Here is a 19,157-nt window from a genome sequence, read left to right as displayed (position 1 = left end):
TGGACAGACTTCAGTGGTCCAGGGAGAGGGATCTGATAATGAAACTGAATGAAAAACTGTGCGATGTCAGTTGATTATCTCTCAATCTTTCACAGCTGCTTAAAAGGTGACTTAAGTAGTGCTGTGTTAGCCAAATTCACCAGATCGCCATTTCAACTTTGAGATGCAGCTAATGCTTTTGTTTAACTAAAAAGAACTGGCTCATAAGAGTCATTTGTTCATGAATCAGGCTACATTGGTTGCACTGTATGCTTCTGATTCACTAAAAAGAACCTGTTCATAAGAGTCATTTGTTTATGAATCAGGGTACATTGGTTGCACTGTATGCTTTTGGTTTACTAAAAAGAATCTGCATATATATAAGTGTCATTTGTTTGTGAATCACTCTACTTTGTTTACACTGTATGCTTCTGATTCACTAAAAAGAACCCGTTCATAAGAGTCATTTTGTTTATGAATCAGGCTACATTGGTTGCACTGTATGCTTCTCACTAAAAAAAGTGAATTGTGAATCGTGAATTGTTCTACACTAATTGGGCTACAGCATTATTTCACTAAAAAGAACACGTTCACAAGTCATTTGTATGCGAATTGTACTGCATTGGATGTGCTGCATCATTTGCAAAAGAACCAGCTTGGAGAAGACGCTAGAATTAACCCTGAAGTACACTATTTTATTTTGTGTTTTATCAACTCCTCAATTTATAACAACAGATTTAATAATTTTTATGTTGCATGTGATCAAGCTGTGATTGTAACACAGTTTAGGATCCAGCATATTGAACTGGTTGCCTATTTTTCCTTGAGAGAGAATAAAAACACACACCACAAGCCTTCTTTCAATCAACTTTTCAATAACAATTTCAAACCATTCCAAGAATTCATAGATGGTTCCATGACATTAAATTCACCTATGATCTGTAAAAGCGTACTTTTAAATCCATTTGCAATTTATTACACTTTATGATATTAGTGCACCGCATTCAAATTCATATTAAAGTATCTAAAACAATACACTCATTTCATATTCAAAGGCAACAGGTAAATTCTTTTGATCTCTGCACTTCAATAACATGTAAACAATTCTGGAATGTCAGCATCATCTTCAATATTTGCATAAAGATGCAGCTTCAGTAACCTGAATGGAATAGCACAAGATTACTTAAGTCCAATGCAAGAAATGCATCCATTCAGAGTGCATTTGTCTTTATTTCTGAACTAAACAAAAGTTTTTTTTTTTTGCAGCTCTGATAAGAGGTAAACAGCATTTGCATTGAGCTGCAAAAGGGCAGGACATAGGAATCGCAAACATCATATGGATAAAATCCTCACTGATGATGCAATAAAACCATAAAGTGTGCATCTTTATTTTCCAGGAATTGCATTACTTTTTCCATCTCGTGTTGTATTCATATAAACAAAAATGAAAAATAGTTTTCAGTATAAAAGATTTGGCAAGTATATATTTTTTCCCCTATTATCAAAAGTACTCAAACGTGGGTCAAACGTACTGACAGAGAAATTCCTTTCACTGCAGTTTCTCTGGGTGAGCTGGTGAATGCTGGGAGATGTTTGGACAGAGTTACTGTTCCTTCTCTTTGGTAACTCAGTCTCTAGATATGAATCTTTTTGGTTTCTGCAGGAATAAAAGCATCTTTGGTTGTCCCGTTCAGATAAAAAGCACCTTGAGAGATTAGGAAGAGTCAACCTTTCCATTTCCTTCAGCATCGGTCCTTTGAGACTGCAAGAATGTCTCCCATACAGCCAGACACTGCAAGAGAACAATGGACACATTAATAATAATAATAATAATAAAAATAATAATAATAGAAATAGCCATGGGAAGCGAAGTAATAAATATAATACATGTAATATAATAAATAATTTAAATAAAAATTACTGAAAGTATATCATTTTAAATATCGTAATTATAATACAATACATAATAAATCTAAATTCTATAATAGTTTTACAACGTACATTTACATTTTTATATACTAATATTCTACCATACACTAATAATAACTACTATAATTATGAAAATATACATTATATTTATAAATATTATAAATTAATTATAATTAATAACAGACACCAGTATTCAATGAATAACACAATATTCAATCATTAAAATATATTAATCTGCAAGAATTATCAATTAAAACAATAGTATATATAAATATATTCAAATATATAAATAATTATAAATGATATTAATATAAATAGTATAATTAATATATAAATGATAAAATATTTATTATAATAATAAAATATATAATAATTATAATCTGGGATGGATGGATGGATGGATGGATAGATATGCATACAATTGGATTTGGACTGATTGTATTAAGATTTTATATAATTTAAAAAAATTTCATTATTATAAATAAATTGTAAATAAGAATCCCTAGATTTGTATTTTATTAAATGTATTTTTCAAAGTAAATGTGAGTGCAGCAGTATCCATATGCAAGTGATATTTAATGAACATTCTCACATCAGTAAAAACTCTTGACTGCAGTGAAATGGCTAGCCGTTTAAACCACGTTAACCATGAGGCCTGACAAGCGGCTGCCATTTGGTTTCCAATTTCATCCACAAGCTGCGGTCGCTCCTCATCCTGTGTTCCATTCAGGTGTCAAGATTAGAAGCCTTGATAAATGTCCTCACTGGGACTCGTCAGTTGCAGTCCAGGCCCCTAAACACCTCACCAACACCCCTCGGATGCCACATGAGAGCGTGTTTGATAGCAGAACCTCTGGAGGCGCGTCAGCTGAGGCTCACCGACTGTCAAAAACAGTTCATCAATGCACTCCATCACCACAGGATTCAGACGTGATGTGACCTCGGTAAACGACTTTAGACAGGCGGTGTCTGAGGCCGCTGGACCAGAGTCGCCCTCCAAATCTCACTGGGACAAGACTATATTTGTCTCAGGAAGGAGTCGACGTCTATGTCGCTCAGGTTTAAGATATTGATTAAACTGCAGCTGGTTAAAAAGGCGGTCACTCTTTAGTGTGCCATTCACTTTTATTCATAAATACAGGATTGGAACAAAAGCATAGATAAAGAATGGTTATATTTTGTTTGGTTATATTTTGTTTGCTAAAGTTTGGAGAAATCTAAATTGCGAATTCATAGAGCAAAAGACCAACAAAGAATGAAACATTGTTAAATTGAAGTAATATTGATTATGGTTACGGGGTGTTAAACATTACGCAAAGCCGAATTGCTTTAAAACTGATCAACATAAAAAAAATATATATATAAAAATATACTTTCATTTATTTTCAATAATTGTAACTATTTAACTTTGTTATGAAAAAATAAATCATGTATTAAATATATATATATATATATATATATATATATATATATATATATATATATATATATATATATATATATATATATATATATATATGTGTGTGTAATTATAATTAATAAGACACTAACATTTTTATTACATTTACATCATTTACATTTACTAACATTCAAATCTTATTACAATATCAATATTCAAATATGATGAATAAATAATTTAAATAAAACAAATATATTATAATTGGTACCATTAAGAAAATGTATAGTTATATTACTTAAACCAAAATGTTTTATTCTGTCATTTTAGTTTTTTTAATTGTAATTTAATTATAATATTTGTATTTATTATAATTAAATTACAATGAATAAATAAAATGGCAGAATAAAAATGTTGGGGTTGTATACCTTTACATTTGACCCTTCTAGCACAACTTGGTCAAATGAGGACAAGAAAAATTAAAATGTCTCATTCAAAAGGTGGAAAATGCATTTTTCTGATCTCGGCAGAGAATGACTTTCGCCATTTGTCGCGAGTTTATTACTTCAGCTGAGAAAACGGTAAATATGGAAGGGGGAAAAAGAACCAAGAACAAAGAAAAGTTGAACACAACTACCTTTTAAGAAAATGTTCTTTAAGCCTCAGAATCAACAACAAAAGATGTATTTACAATGCAGTGCACATGAGGACACAGTAAAAACCATCATAAAACAAAGACACAAGACAAACCCATGTGACCATTCCAGATCACTGACTGGGTGAGAAACACTGAACAAAAGAGACTTAAACCTATTTCAGCAGTCTGGAGAATCTAAGGGTTTGGTTTGCTACACGTCTCTGTCTTACACGCGCTTACTAATCGATCGGGTCTCTCTTATGTTTCTGGGAGGGTCAATAGCTTGCCACAAGCTCAGATGCTAGTCCAACCGCGCTCAGCCAAATGTGGCGTTAATCAGCCAGTGATGCATGAATAATAACAATCATCAACACAGACACACCTGAGACGTAACTGCACAGATCAGACGGCGAGCAACACCTCTCTTTCAGCTACACAGGAGGAGAGAGACACAGTCGAAGGGCTGGAGATGTGAAATTTTAAACATCAGTTGCATCAGCTGTTGCTTTAACTCTGGAAACAAGAGGAATGTTTCTGCCGTCTGTGTATGAAAACCCTGCGAAGGCTCTGTGCTGGCTGAGTTCTAGCTAACATTTAATGACAGCATCCTCATCTTTGCTATCATTGCAGCAACAGCCTTGTTGCTATGACATCTTTCTTGTACTAAACGCCATGCAAATGTTGAACATCCACCCACACCAGTATGCAGTTGCACTGCTCCTTATATTAGAGTTTGCATTGTTAAAGCTTGATGCGTTCAGGGAGGTGAGGTCTGCTCATTTAGAGTAGCTTCCCCAACACTGGTGTGAATAACAGTTTTCAGGCAGCACGGTTTACTTTTGAGTCTGCTTGCATCTGAAAAATCCCGTTAGATGTCTCCTCAGACTCTCTAGAGACCAAACAGAGAGTCTGTCATATTCGCTATTGCTATAAACCCATTCATCTGTTTCTGTCAAACAACAGGTTGTTCTCTAGGGCCTCTGAGGGCACAGCAGGTAACCGAGATCACAACATCTCGAAAACGTTGAAAGCTTAACACTTTTTTTATGTGGTGCCATTGTAAAACACCTTAAACCTTGAGGTCATTATTTATGGTTCAAGACTGAAAAGCAAAAGAGAGCTTTTTCAAAAAAGATAAATTAAGCAGTGTACCGGCTTAAACGCATCCAATCTAGTGAGCAATGTCAACATTTATAGACTTGGCGTGCAATTACTTGTCAGCAGGGATAAAAATGAGAAACTACCACCCTCTGCTGGCACATATCCAGGGCGGCTGTGCAAATAAATGCAGGCAGATGGCCACATGCATCCCTGTAAAATCTGTTGGCGGTTTGTCCAAGTCTTCAACGGGAACTGTTTTTACCACCTCATCGCTGTGAGTGCTTATCTCTCATGTCTGAGATCTTCACTATTTTAAAGCTTGATCAAATTTAAAGTAGTAATCGACAGCCTCAAGTGGGTTATTGCTTTTATAAAATGGCAACAACAAGATTATAAAAATAATGAAAATGTAATATTAATCCGAAATTGTTTTTGACTAAGCAAACATCTCACCTTTTCATAGTAGCTGACATTCCTCTCTGCTGTGTCGATGAAGGCTGATCGTAGGTCAGATCTCATGACCTTCTGCCAGCGGATCCAGTCGCTCTTGAGTGCATTATTCGCCCCCTCCAGCCGGTTCTCCGCCTTATCCAGCTCATCGCTCATCTGAACACATAATGATTGGCTGGTTAGCATGGTCCAGTTAGCCTCTGCTGTTAGATATCATAACTAGACCATCTGGAAACCAAACAGCTTCTTTCTCTATTAAAGGCCATTCACAAGTAGCCAAGTATTCAGATTTTCTGATATTCAGTGTTATTCAGAAATATTTTTAAGATGTAATAATGCAGTCAAGTTAGACAGTTTCTGAATTTAGTAGTAGGAAGTTAGTCATCCAATTTTTTATATCAACTATGCACTCTGTTTTGTCAATTGGTATGTTTCATCAGGCCTCAAAGGAATATAAAGCTGACTATTGTCAGCGTAACGAGTTTCAAGTTTAGAAATTATATCATCAAGAAATGCAACGGTCCTAATACTGAGCCTTGCGGAACTACATACTGAACTGAACTCTTAATGTACTGCTAGAAATTGATAACAGCCAGATAAGTATGATTTGAACCATGCCAAAATGCAATTCACATAATGCCAACATTATTTTCAAGCCTATCCAAAAGATTATTGTGGTCAGTAGTTACAAAGTCAGCACAAAGGTCCAGTAAATTTAACAGGGAGATACAACCGCAGTGAGATAAGAGCAAGTGAGCTGCCTTATGCTGTTCTCCTTAAACGTTTTATTCAAAGAATACGGATACAAAATATAATTGTTTCCACAAATATTAAGCAGCAGAACTGTTTTCAACATTGATATTAAGAAATGCAATAAAAGTTGTCATTATTTAGTCTGTTTGTTTATATATATTGAAAATATATTATTTATTCTTCTGAAAGGGCTGCATTTAACATATATTGTTCAGAAACCTAATCTAAATCTGATCTAATCACGTCTGGTGGTCACAACCCTAAACCTGCCTAACTGTACAGGATTTCTATAAGACAGCCTAGTCAACTAATCCTTCAGATGACGTCCTGACTAACCAATTTTGAAAATATGTAATTTTGTGCATCCCTAATCCTGACCAGTGTCTCTAGAGATGACAAGTCATGTAGCGCTGAACGGACAAGTTAAAACCAAGATAGCAATGCCAATATAATTAGAGTAGCTCTTCTGCCATCAGAGTGCAGACGTGCAGCCGTTTTTAAAGTGTTGTAAAAACTTTCATTACTGAGGAATATAACTCCTGTAAAATTGTGCTGCGCATGCAAGAATAAATTCGATATGCTGATATCAACTAGATCAGTCGCTGTAATTAATTTAATTTGTTTCTTGGCTCCCTGCAAGTTGTCTCGAAAGTCTAATAGAGTTGTTCAAATAATGATGCCAAGCATATCTGACAACACTGAATCTGCTTTCAAACCAGACTATCAAAATTGTCAGTTACTCTCCCCCCAAATGTAGTGATCTGCATATGTACCACTTATGCTTCTTTTCAAAAGTTTGAGGTCAGTCAGTTTTTTTTTTTTTCCTAAAGGAAATTATTACTTTCATTCAGCAAGGATGCATTAAATGGATCAAAACTGAGAGTAAAGTAAAACAAAATGTTACATATATTGCGTATACGGTGCATCTTTGCACAATTCACAATTGCTTTCCTGTCACTGCGCAGCTTCTGATTGGCTCACAAGGTGGCTGTTAACAACTCTGTCATACTCTATTTAGTGCGCGAGCTCTCTAGGCGTGAAAGCACATCCAAATGACACTCAACAGTTTCTGTGTCTAAACATAGTGAGAGATGAAGAGCAAACATGCCCAGTGATGTCAGGAATGACAGGCCTATGGGAACGGTGGCATATCAGATCAGTGGGCCAAGACTGAGAAGAACATTTATAAAACAGAGAGCGAGATGTTTGACAGGTAAGCTAATGAAGGTCAGAGGTAGCTGTCTGTCAGAGTTCCTTCTCATTTTCATTGTAGCGTGTGTTCGCGTGATTCAGATGTTAGGCCGTCTTGTGGAACAGTAGTTGTGTTTGGTGAATCGACGGATTGCTCTAGAGACAAGACATTGTCTATAGCCACATCTCACTTATGACAGGCAGGCCAGACCATTAGTTCCACTGATCTGATGTCACTGTCACTAAAACACACATTTATACACAAAGCAAAGCAAACTGACTCTAACATCCACTCTCGAAGAAATTTAATGAATCGTCTTGAGCAAACTTGGTTGAGTCATATTAATATTCAAGTTAGTCAACAATACTGAAGTGTCTCATTCATTTGGAGGGAGATTCCCATAAATGGGACAATAATCTTCTTCAATTTGTTTATAGTGACCTTTACTGCCCTCTGCTGGAAAGAAAGCACATGGAGGCATCCTACTGTATTTTTCTCAATTTAGAGTGAAAGTAAAGAGATGACAGGAAATTATGTGGAAAAGAGGGTGCAGCAGGATTAGGAAGTGATGCAGACCAGGTTTGGACCTCTTAACACACATATGGAAATCCCAGATCAATTTGTCTGGAGAAACTCACTTAGTCTGCTAGCAAACATTATGACAGAAGCAGAAACATTGAGATGTTTGCATTGCTTGTTCATGCAAAACTCATCTGTACAGTTCTAGTGTTGCTCTGTGGATACTTTCTAAACATAACAAAAGAGGCCAACTTTAAGTCTCTATGATATTTTATAAGACTATCACACTAGCAAAAACTAAAATGAAAACAAAAACCTAAAATGAAAATGGAATTAATTTCATTTTAATTCAATTTAATTAATCTGGTAACTCAAATAAAGATTAAAAACAACACAACTGAATTTTTTTTTTTATATAAGTTAACTTTGGCAGCCCTAAAATACTAAAAAAAAAAAAAAATGCTTTAAGACAGCATAATTTTATATATAATAATAATTAAACTTAGCATTACTACTAATTGCGAAAACAACAATAAATAATTATTGGGGTTCTCCAAACAACCAAATCCTTTTCATTATTCAAAATAAAAACATATAATAATACCTCAACACCAAACCCATAAGGTAAGAATTATAACTAAGGATTTGCTCAGCCTGATGGATCTATTGCAACCGACCCTGATCTACAAAAAAGTAATAACACCTCTATTCAACAATCCACATGATGTCAGGTTTCTTTCACGTCTGTAGACAAAGTGGAGGGCCGAGTTGAAAAAGGTCACATGCACCACACCTTGATTCCGTAAGAAAAAGCCTACTATACTAACTTGCTCAGGAGAGTGAGATATTAGGTAGTTACTACTCAAATTTGCCACAGCATGTTTGACAGCATTTTAGGGAGCGTGGATGTTGACATCACACTCCACTGGCCTAAACTAAGCCAGAAATGTGAAGGTGAAAACGCCCTCTTATTAAGGTGTGGTCGCTTCAGAAAAACAACGTCAAAAGAACCCTCGAGTAGATAAAGCCAGAAGCAGTTAGTCAGGCCAAGCCCAAGTGCTTTAGAGGGGATTTATTACCTCCTTAATCTCGCCCTTAAGTTTCTGCTGTTTCTGTTGTTTGACTTCCTCGGGGGATCGTCCCACCAAGCTGTCCCATGCTAAACTCAGCACCTTAGAGTCCTTCAGTAGACACATGAGCAATGGACACATGAATATGAACACATCTGGAATTGAAGTCACAAAACCTGTTTCCCGCGGGAATAACATTTCACACTATAGAATTTGAGAAAGGCTATATTGGGTTTATAATGGACATTGGTTAAACGCCTGCAAGCAATCATTCATCATGAACCTTGCTAATAGCACGTTATTAGGAAAGGCGATTTGCGAAGATTCATTAAAAAACTTTATACTCACTGGTGAAGCTGATTCATGAATAATTTGTGCGAACAGACACATTTAAGTGAACGCGAAGTGAAAGTGACATACAGCCCAGTGTGTATGGTGACCCATCCAAAGTGCACACACACAGCAGTGAACACACACACTATGAACACACACACACAGAGCCATTTATTCTGGGTAGAGGGTGCTAACTACCGTATTTTTTGGACTATAAGTCGCACCTGAGTATAAGTCGTATCAGTCCAAAAATACGTCATAACGAGGAAAAAAACATATATAGAGTCGCACTGGACTACAAGTCGCATTTATTTAGAACCAAGAACCAGGAGAAAACATTACCGTCTACAGCCACGAGAGGGCGCTCTGAGCACTGAGCAGCATCTCTGGCAGCATAGAGCGCCCTCTCGTGGCTGTAGACGGTAATGTTTTCTCTTGGTTCATTTCTCTCGGTTCATGTCAAATTAATTTTGATAAATAAGTCGCACCTGACTGTAAGTCGCAGGACCAGCCAAACTATGAAAAAAAGTGCGACTTACAGTCCGGAAAATACGGTACTTTTTTCTGTCATTTAACTAGTTTAAAATTAACTTGTAGCTTGACCAAAGTACAGTTTTAGAGAAAGTTCCCCAACATTGCTCACTACTACTGATTGTTAAGTAGTAGCAGTTTTATGCAAATCTTATATCATGATCCAAAGCAGAATGTGGACACGTGCGTTTTTGCATAAGGACCATGTACAAATGCATTCTATGGCTTATCGTTTCTTCTCCAGACTGTGAGTGAATGAATCTGGAGCATATAGTTCTTTGGTTTAAAAAAATAATAATCAGGCCATTGGGGATACCTTCTCATTTTGGAAATGGCCTTTTGTAGTAAGCAGCGTAAGTCAGCAGGGACCGCGCTCAATCAAAGCACGTAATTAAATTGACAAGAGAGCTGAGATGCTGCTAAGCTTCCCTGGACACCATTAGTACTTTGTCCATTAATGCCCTTTCAGAGCATTCAAGCGTCCTTTCCCCTGATATTTGATTGAATTGACAAAAATAAACTCAAAAAGCCAAACAGACTTAAATATGGCAATATTAGCTTGGGCAATACGAGTAATATTTAAAAGCGTCCCACTTCAAGAGCAGTCCGGCTTTAACGGACATCTACAGCGATCTGGAGATAGTCATATAATCTCTCTAAATTCCTTTTGCAGCTCTGTTTAATGAAAGCCAGGACGACAGCTAAAGCTCGGTTTTATTAAAAATAATCTCCATGAATTTTCAGAGGAGCACTGGATGGATTACGTGAAGAATTTAAAATAGTCAATAATAGACCTACCGCGTCTCTGTCTGCCTTCTTTGTGGCAAGAGCTTCAGCCTTCCCTTCGAAATCCGCCTGGATGTTGTCTCGCCTCCTTAGTACTGCCTGAAAACCCATGATCGATACTCATGAAGTATGAAAATTGTGATCAATATATTTTAATGAAATTTAAGGCTGGATGAAATATGCGATTAGTCTTGGGAAAACATAACATGGCTGCATTGATCTTAGCTTTGCATCAAAGTTTATTTTAGACGGGATGAAATGCAGCAAACATCATATCAGTTCAAACATGATTTTTATACTAGCAGGTCATTTGCCTCGAACAAAATAGAATAGAACATTTTAACTAAGACAAATAAATAACATTCTGCACTTAAAGGAATAGTTCACTTAAACATTAATATTTTGATGTCATTTACTCACCCTCACATCTTTCTGAACCATGTCTTTAAAAGTAAAAAAAAATTACAGAACACAAAAAATATGAGTAAAACAAGATATTTTGAAGGATGTTCAAATGAATTCATGCAGTAGCGTTCAAAAGGTTTTTTTGTTTATTTTTGAATGAAGTCTCTTAGACTCTGCAAGTCTGCATTTATTTGATCACAATTACACAAATTTTGCGAGAAATTATTGCAATTTAAAATAACAGTATTCTATTTAAATATGTTTTAAGACTTAATTTATTCCTGTGATCCAAAGCTGAATTTTCAGCATCATTAGGGGCCGTTCACATATCGCGCCTAAAAACGCGTGGAAAACGCTAGGGTATGTTCACCTGTTCCTTCATCTTGGCTGACCTTTCAATGTTGTTACGGGAATGAATGAAGCTGAATGTTTAGTTCTTGTAACATGACCCACGGTGCGTTTGTGGTATTCTGATTAAGGTAAATTGCGGTGCGGACGCGCCTGGAAAAAAACGGGTGCGTCGCACCGCGTGTGCGTCGCAAATCGCGTCGCTTCCATTATGAGCGCGCATACCGCGCGCCTACATTGGAAATAACTAACTTGCGCGTGCAAAAGACGCGATATGTGAACAGTCCCTTACTCCAGTCTTCAGTGTCATCTCTCTAATATCCGTATTTGCCACACAAGAAACATTTCATATCAACATTGAAAACGGTTGTTCTGCTTACCATTTTTGTTTAAATGATGATTATTTTTTTTATTATGACCTTGATGGATGGAAAGTTCAATATAACTGCATTTGAAATAAATATATTTTGTAACACCATAAATGTCTCTACTATCACTCTAGATCAATGTAATGCATCCTTGCTAAATAACAGAACAAAAAACGTTAATATGATCAAAGAGGTTTGGAATGATATAAAAGTGAGTAAATGATGACTAAATTAGGATTTTAGGGTGAATGATTCCTTTATGAAAGACAAAACGGCAGCATCTTTTCTGCTGGTCTACCTTGAGTGTGTCGGCACAGAGGACGTACTCATGAAGGACCGGAATCAGGTGATCATTGAGATGTTTGACCTGCTCCTCTGTCTCCTTATAGCATCTATCCTCACAGCCTGCCACGTTCTTCAGGGGCTCGGCCAGCTCCTCCTCCGATTGTGACCACAGCGTGTATGTCGGCCCACACTCCTTCAGCTCCTCCAGGTACTCTGTGACAACAACAGAAGCATTCCCATAATTACAGCAGCTATAGCCCACACAAATACGTTTCCTAAATGTCAGTCAATTAAATAAGAAAGAAGAGATGGGACCAGATGAGAAGATCTAGACTAGATATGACGATTCATTGAAGAGTGTGTGAACGAGACAAAAAGTCCAACCTTTCTGCTCTCTGATGATCCTTTGAGTAATTTTATCAAGCGAGCTGATCTTCTGACTGAAGGCTTCTGCGTACTCCTGCATGTCGGTGAACTCCTGAGGACGGTTCCTGACCCCTCTGACCGCAGCAGCGACGGCTTTGACCGTCTCCCCCATCCGGCTCAGAAATCCCGGACCTTGTTTCTTATGAGAGGTCAGCTCCTGCACAGAGAATCAGTGGAATGGAGTATGATATTACTGAAGGGTGACAACAGCAAAATAACCCACATCTGCAAAAGCTAATGCTCTAATAGCTGAAAATGTGTGTATATTTTCATGGTCGGGCCAGTAATGGCAACACCAGTGCAAACAGCTGACAATAATACTGTATGTTTCATGTGTTCGATTAATTGTGCAGCCCTAACAGAGAACTCAATAAAAATCAAATCATCTTACCCCAGTTCCTGCTGTGAGAAAGATCTTAAAATCTTCACTGCTGGAGAAAATGGGATGTTGCGCTATTTTGTTCAGAAACTTGTGCAGCGCCCTCCTCCTCGTCTCGATGAAATCTTCGTTAAACCTCTCCACCATTCCTTTCATCACAAACTTCTCCGGCAGCGGCTGACGGGACGCAATCAAGTCAATGTTTCATGAGAGTTTTTAAACACCGCAACCAAAACCATTTTAAATGGACTAGACCTTGAATTGTTTTGAAGGGGGAGTCAAATGATTTATGGCATTAGTAGAAGTAAAAAAATATATATATTTGCATGGAAAAAAGGAATATTTGGACTATTTCCCTAAAACCTTATCCCATAAACTGTGTTCATAGAATCCTTAGAATGTTTGACAAGCGGGAGACTCACAAACTTGACCTACATGAACAATGAGTGTGGGATGAGCTTCTTCCAGACGTCCCTTTAACCACAGGAAGTCCTGGTATCTTCTTCGCACCTCAAACTCACTTGAGTCAAACTCGCTCCGTGTGGTCTGACGTGAGGGAGAATGATGGAAAAATATGAGGTTATTATTTACAGAACCTGCCTTAGTGAGTCTGAGCTCAGATCGGCCGTACCTTAGTTTCAACCCGGTAAGTTATATACGTCTCAATAGCTGTTACGTGACTCTCTGGGTTATCGACTGTGACAAAAATATCTTTGGTGTCAGCGTCTTCCTCTTCTTCCTCAAGCTTGTACTGGTTGATCATTGAAGCAGGGGAGGTCTGCATGGAGGCGTTAAAAGAGCTGCCGTCTGTTAGAGTCGTACTCGTATCCTACTCAAAAAAACAAAATAAAAAATATGCATCAGGCCATGTGAGGGACCATCAACACTAAACAGCATGAGAGTTTAGACATCCAGCAAACAACACGTGCATTTTGTGTTTTCAACCAACTGGATGTGAATTGGCTTACAACGATGAATTACTATGGTACAATGCTCATAAAAATAGTAATACCCTGGTATTCTTTAATATACCTTGGAGAACCAAGATTTTTTTAAAAAGCAATAAAACAAATTTATAAATATCTAAGTTTGGGTTGTAAGATTTTTGAAATAACTGCCTTATGCTCACAAACTCTGCTTTTATTTAATAAAAAATCCAGTAAAACTGTACTATTGTGACACTGTATTCTAATTTAAAATAACTTTTATATTTTAATATATTTTATAATGTAGTTTATTTCTATGACAAAGCTGAATATTACTCCAGTCTTCTGTGTTACATGATCCTTCAGAAATCATTCTGATACTGACTGATATACTGATTTGCTGTTCGCGAAACATTTCTATTATTATCTATACGTTGAGAATTTTATTTTAGAAAGTTAGAAGTAATGTAAACATGATATATATATATATATATATATATATATATATATATATATATATATATATATATATATGATTGAATATATTTATATTTAGACTCATATGTACTTATCGTAAACTTTCATAGTTAAATTATTCAACCTAAAAAAATAATTTAAAAATGCCACTGTTCTGCTGTTGTTACTAAGCCACATAACCACAGTATCATGCCACAACAGCGTTTCATTATAACTGGACGTAATATTGCCCTGAACTTGATTTGAAAGCTGTTTGTGCTTTGATCACAGTGAGAAACAAATAACTGATTTTCCTACTGTCTTGCTGTCTTTTCCTGCTCCAAACACTGACGCATGCAAATCCCTCTCGTTTAGCCACAGCTGCTGGGAAAGAAGCCTAAGCGTCTGTTTTCTGTCATAACAAACTGGCCTGCAGTCAGCACAAACTGCACTGCTGCTTTACCCAACAAACACTGCACTGCCATTCACAACCATTCACTGCTGATACTGACTACAACACCAACCAAAGAGTGAGAGAGAAATAGAAACAACGACAAATCAAAGTTTAAGAATAACTTTAAACTGTCAGTCTGACATCAAAGATTGTTGCTAGGGACATCATAGATTGTTGCTAACTGCATGCTGAGAATAGTTAGGGTGATGGTTTAGTTGCAAGGGTATTCTATCTCTTGCTAGGCAGTTCTAAACACTTGTTGAGTGCTGCTATGGTGTTCTAGCCTCATTTACTAGTTACTGTTCTGTTAGGGTGTTCCGTCTAGTTTCTAGGGTGTTCTAAATATTGCTCGTTGTTGGGGTGTTCTTACTGTCTACTGGGTGTTTCTAGTGTTTTCTGCTTAGCTTCTTGGGTATTCTGGCTGGTTGCAAGTTGTTGTTAGAGTGTTCTAACTGTTGCTTAGTTGCTACATTACATTTACATTTATTCATTTAGCTGACGCTTTTATCCAAAGCGACTTACAATTGATATATATGTCAGTGTCTTAACCTCTAATTGCTAGGGTCGTGGCCTAGTGGTTAGAGAGCTTGACGCCTAATCCAAGGGGGATTGGGTTCGAATCTCGGGCCAGCTATACCGGGACTGGGGTGTCCTTGGGCGGGGTGTCCTAGGTCAACGGCCCGCCTACTGCTCCCCGGGCGCTGCGGCATGGATGGTGGTTGCCTACTGCTCCGGGTGTGTGTATGTTCGCTGCTGTGTGTGTGCACCTTGGATGGGTTGAATGCAGAGCACGAATTCCGAGTATGGGTCACCATACTTGGTTGAATGTCACATTGGTGTCTCACAGTGGATTTGAACCTGGGTCTCTCACACCAAAGGCATGTGACTTATCCACTGCGCCAACACCACCCCTAAGTGTTCTAACTGTTGCTACTAGGCATGGGTAGGGTGTTCTCACTGCTTGTTGAGAACTTCCATGGTGTTCGGCTAAGATGCTAGGGTGTTCTAACTGTTGCTAGGGTATTCTAACTACTTTTTGAGAACTTCCATGGTGTTCTGCTTAGTTGCTAGGGTGTTTTAACTTTTGCTAGGGTGTTCAGTTGCTAGGCAATGTTATGGTACTCTAACTGTTGTTAGAAGTTGGTAGGGTGTTCTAATTGCTTGCTGAGAATTGTAAGGGTGATGGTTTAGTTGCAAGGCTATTCTATCTCTTGCTAGGCATTGCTAGGGTGTTCTAAACGCTTGTTGAGTGTTGCTATGGTGTTCTAGCCTCATTTACTAGGAATTGTTAGGGTGTTCCGTCTAGTTTCTAAGCTAGGGTGTTCTAAATATTGTTGTTGGGTTGTTCTAACGGTCTACTGGGTGTTTCTAGTGATTTCTACTTTGTTTCTTGGGTATTCTGGCTGGTTGTTAGGTGTTGCTAGAGTGTTCTAACTGTTCCTAGATGTTATGATGATGTTCTAACTGCTGTCAGCCATTGCTATGGTGTTCTGATAGCTTGGAGGAAATTGTTCTCTGGGTGTTCTGGCCAGTTGTAAGAGCATGTTAACTGTTACTAGTGTTGCCAGGGTGTTCTAACTGTTGCCAGATATCGCTAGGGTGTTGTAACTGCTTGCTGGGAATTGTTAGGGTATTTTGCCTAGATGGCTGGCTGTTAGCGCACTCCAGACCGTCGACTGAAAGACAGGCGGACTAACTGACAGTCAGACAACAGAAAGACAGGCAGGCGAGTCCGCAACAGTGAGACAGACAGACAACCACAAAAATACAGAGGCGTTCGCATAGGCTGCATCGGTACTGAGATGGTCGATGAATTATGGCTATTTAAAACGAATTATCTTGCATCAAATGACGTTTAAGACGAAGTCTACAGAACATAGGGAAAAAACTCAGAAGTAAAAAAAAAAAAAAAAAACCTTGGAATGACAACGCCTGATCGCTAACCTTCAGAACTTCAGATCAGAACAAAACAAAGATTTCACGGAGAAGTTGAGATTTCTATGTCATTTATGATGTATAATCAATTCTTGTAAGGTGTCTGTTTCACTGAACTGATCGAAAAACCTGCGGTCGATCTCAGCTGAAACCAGTTGACCATAAATTACCTTACTGAAAACTTCCAAGTCATCGTCTTCGTCTAGATCTAATATTTGTCCGCTGATGTCTGTTGGAATCGCAACCGAAGAATTCCCCGATGGCACGATGTTGTCGACAATAGATTCACTCATCGTTGCTCAAATCGCTACTTTATTACAAGTTTTCTGGACCTCATCGATTTTTTTTCCGCACAACTCTTAAAAGCTCATCCGAGGCGGATCAGGCTCAACTGCGCAGAATCGGAAAGAGCCTAGAACGGAGCTCTGCGGGACGCCCACGTGAAGGAGTATGTTTACGGTATTTGGCTTGATGTTATGAGTTGGTTTTTGACCAGCAGCTTAAGGTTATTCAATTTTGATCCGTGAAATAATACTGTTTTACATCAAATTATAGTTTTTAAAGTTTAAAATGTAGGCTTAAACTTGTGTGTGTTGCATAAATTCTTAATAAAAGCTTTATGATTATGAGTTTTGGAGTCCAGTTTATAACCTATGGTTACTAATATGTGTGTGTAAACTAACATTTACTGTAGGTGATTTCAGATGTGGCCATGTAGATATTTAACAGTTAATATACAGTTTCATTTAATGTATTATTTATATACTACAAAATATACAGTATATATTCTAAAAATATTACCTGCATTAATATTTATATTAGTAAAGAGAATACAGTCGTGTTTTAATATAATATATTTTATTATAATAATACTTTATTCATTTTTAATCAATGTAGTGGCTCAGAACTATATATTTAAGAAATGTGTCAATGTCTTGAAGTATTAAATGAAAATCCCATTCATTCAAATCAGTATGTAATGATTTCCCTGGCACTAAATTCCTGCTATGTCCTTTTGCAACCAGCAGATGCTACTGTTGCTCAATTTAAATGCCTTTGCAATGTGGCAGAGCTCTTAATTAAGACCTCATATGACAGTGGCAATTACAATTCTATATAGCTGTGCAAACGTTTAGCTATGTTGCTGTGTGGAACTATATTATGGGACAAAATCGGGCATATCTAATAAGAGACTTATTAGGAAATATCTAATTGGGGACATGCCAGTCAGACTATATTAAATTTAAGTGCTTATCATGAGGCCGCTCTAGTCATTCATTAATATAAAATATTCTGCCACAGAATTCCTCATTAGCTGTCAGTTATTTCATTTATTTAATCAAATAAAGACCATCCCCTTGGTTATAATGAATGTAGGACCTGATCATATTTCTTTGAATTAGGACTTCATCCATGATATTATCATAAATTATAATGCTCTTGAATTGAGTTTAATAGTGAAAATGGTACTAGATATTGCTTTTTATATATTTTACCTCCTTTACATTACATCATTTTGGTATGAAACTAAATCAAGAGCTCTCCTAGCATGCATCAGGATAAAATAAAGTTTGGAAGCTGATGCCTTCTCCACATAAGGACTCCCTGAAATGTTGCATATATTGCATTATAAAGCATATAAAGTATTAGAGGATCAGTAGAAAGGGCAGGCCTTACGCATGCATGAACCAGGCAGCTGTAGCTCTAAGCACAGAAAAGGTCAGCCCCACCCCGATCACATTAGCTTCCTGTCATTTTATATCATTTGCTTTCATAACCGATTTAAAGCTGAAGCTATAGGACCCTTTTTTCTCATTTTCATTTGTGCCGATCAAAGACTTTCATAACCATGTCACAATCTCACGCCATATGATGTATGAACTGCTGTGAAGCGATCTTTATTTAGCTGCTGCAGTGAGAATATTCAATGCAAGCTGTTAATTAAAACAGTTTTTAATGTAAATGATAAATAGCCTGTTGCAAAGTCATTTGTATAGTCATTTGATATAGGGAATGTATTATGTAATATATATATATATATATATATATATATATATATATATATATATATATATATATATATATATATATATAAAACCTCATTAGATCAGATTCAGTGCAGACCACACCCATTCTGATTTCCTTGTCATGGTGTCATCTGTTTTTAGAAAAGCTGGTGCTGTATGTCTAAATCAGAGCTGTTTACTTCACTGAAAGCGTGTGTGATTGAATGACATTCTGTACAAATTTGTGGCACGGTCCCAAATCCTTCCTCTACCAATCCTCCATCAACGGCAGATAATAATTACATCAGCATTACCCCACAACAGGGGCGTACATAGATCAGCTCCTTTCAAATTACATTTGCTTCCTGTTGGGCCCATTAGCAATGTCGACCAGACCATGTAAAAAAAAAAAAAAAAAAAAAAATCCACTATTGCCATTGTTTCTGAGTGCATTTACTGGACCGTGCCGCAGAGAATTTCAACAGTTCTGTTA

The 19,157-nt window shown here is 37.1% G+C and overlaps 1 protein-coding gene across 2 annotated transcripts; it reads right to left on the bottom strand.

Moving 5' to 3' along the window:
* Positions 1–834: 834 nt before the first annotated feature.
* On the bottom strand, positions 835–17,106 carry LOC113093819 (sorting nexin-7-like). Of its 2 annotated transcripts, XM_026259379.1 has the most exons (10): positions 16,829–17,106; positions 13,519–13,716; positions 13,323–13,433; positions 12,900–13,064; positions 12,467–12,665; positions 12,096–12,295; positions 10,689–10,775; positions 9,036–9,137; positions 5,496–5,648; positions 835–1,771 (listed from the first exon to the last, which is right to left on the bottom strand). In XM_026259379.1, exons 1-10 carry the CDS (start codon positions 16,949–16,951, stop codon positions 1,694–1,696), a joined length of 1,416 nt encoding a protein of 471 aa, XP_026115164.1. In that variant the 5' UTR covers positions 16,952–17,106; the 3' UTR covers positions 835–1,693. The 2 variants fall into 2 exon arrangements, with proteins under 2 accessions (XP_026115164.1, XP_026115165.1); XM_026259380.1 differs by lacking the exon at positions 9,036–9,137 and having other exon boundaries at positions 16,829–17,103.
* Positions 17,107–19,157: the final 2,051 nt, after the last annotated feature.

This window comes from Carassius auratus, unplaced genomic scaffold (genome assembly GCF_003368295.1).
Source record: "Carassius auratus strain Wakin unplaced genomic scaffold, ASM336829v1 scaf_tig00215163, whole genome shotgun sequence".
In the NCBI taxonomy this organism is placed as follows: Eukaryota; Metazoa; Chordata; class Actinopteri; order Cypriniformes; family Cyprinidae; genus Carassius; species Carassius auratus.
The sequence above is the reverse complement of the archived record's forward strand: the minus strand, read 5'-3'. Positions and strand labels throughout refer to the sequence as shown.

Coding starts and splice junctions, on each gene's coding strand:
- LOC113093819 (XM_026259379.1), bottom strand. CDS start 16,951: ATGAGTGAATCTATTGTCGACAACATCGTGCCATCGGGGAATTCTTCG. Junction 13,065..13,322: donor ATCCCACACTCATTGTTCAT/GTAGGTCAAGTT, acceptor GCGTCCCGTCAG/CCGCTGCCGGAGAAGTTTGT. Junction 12,666..12,899: donor TTCTCACAGCAGGAACTGGG/GTAAGATGATTT, acceptor TTCTCTGTGCAG/GAGCTGACCTCTCATAAGAA.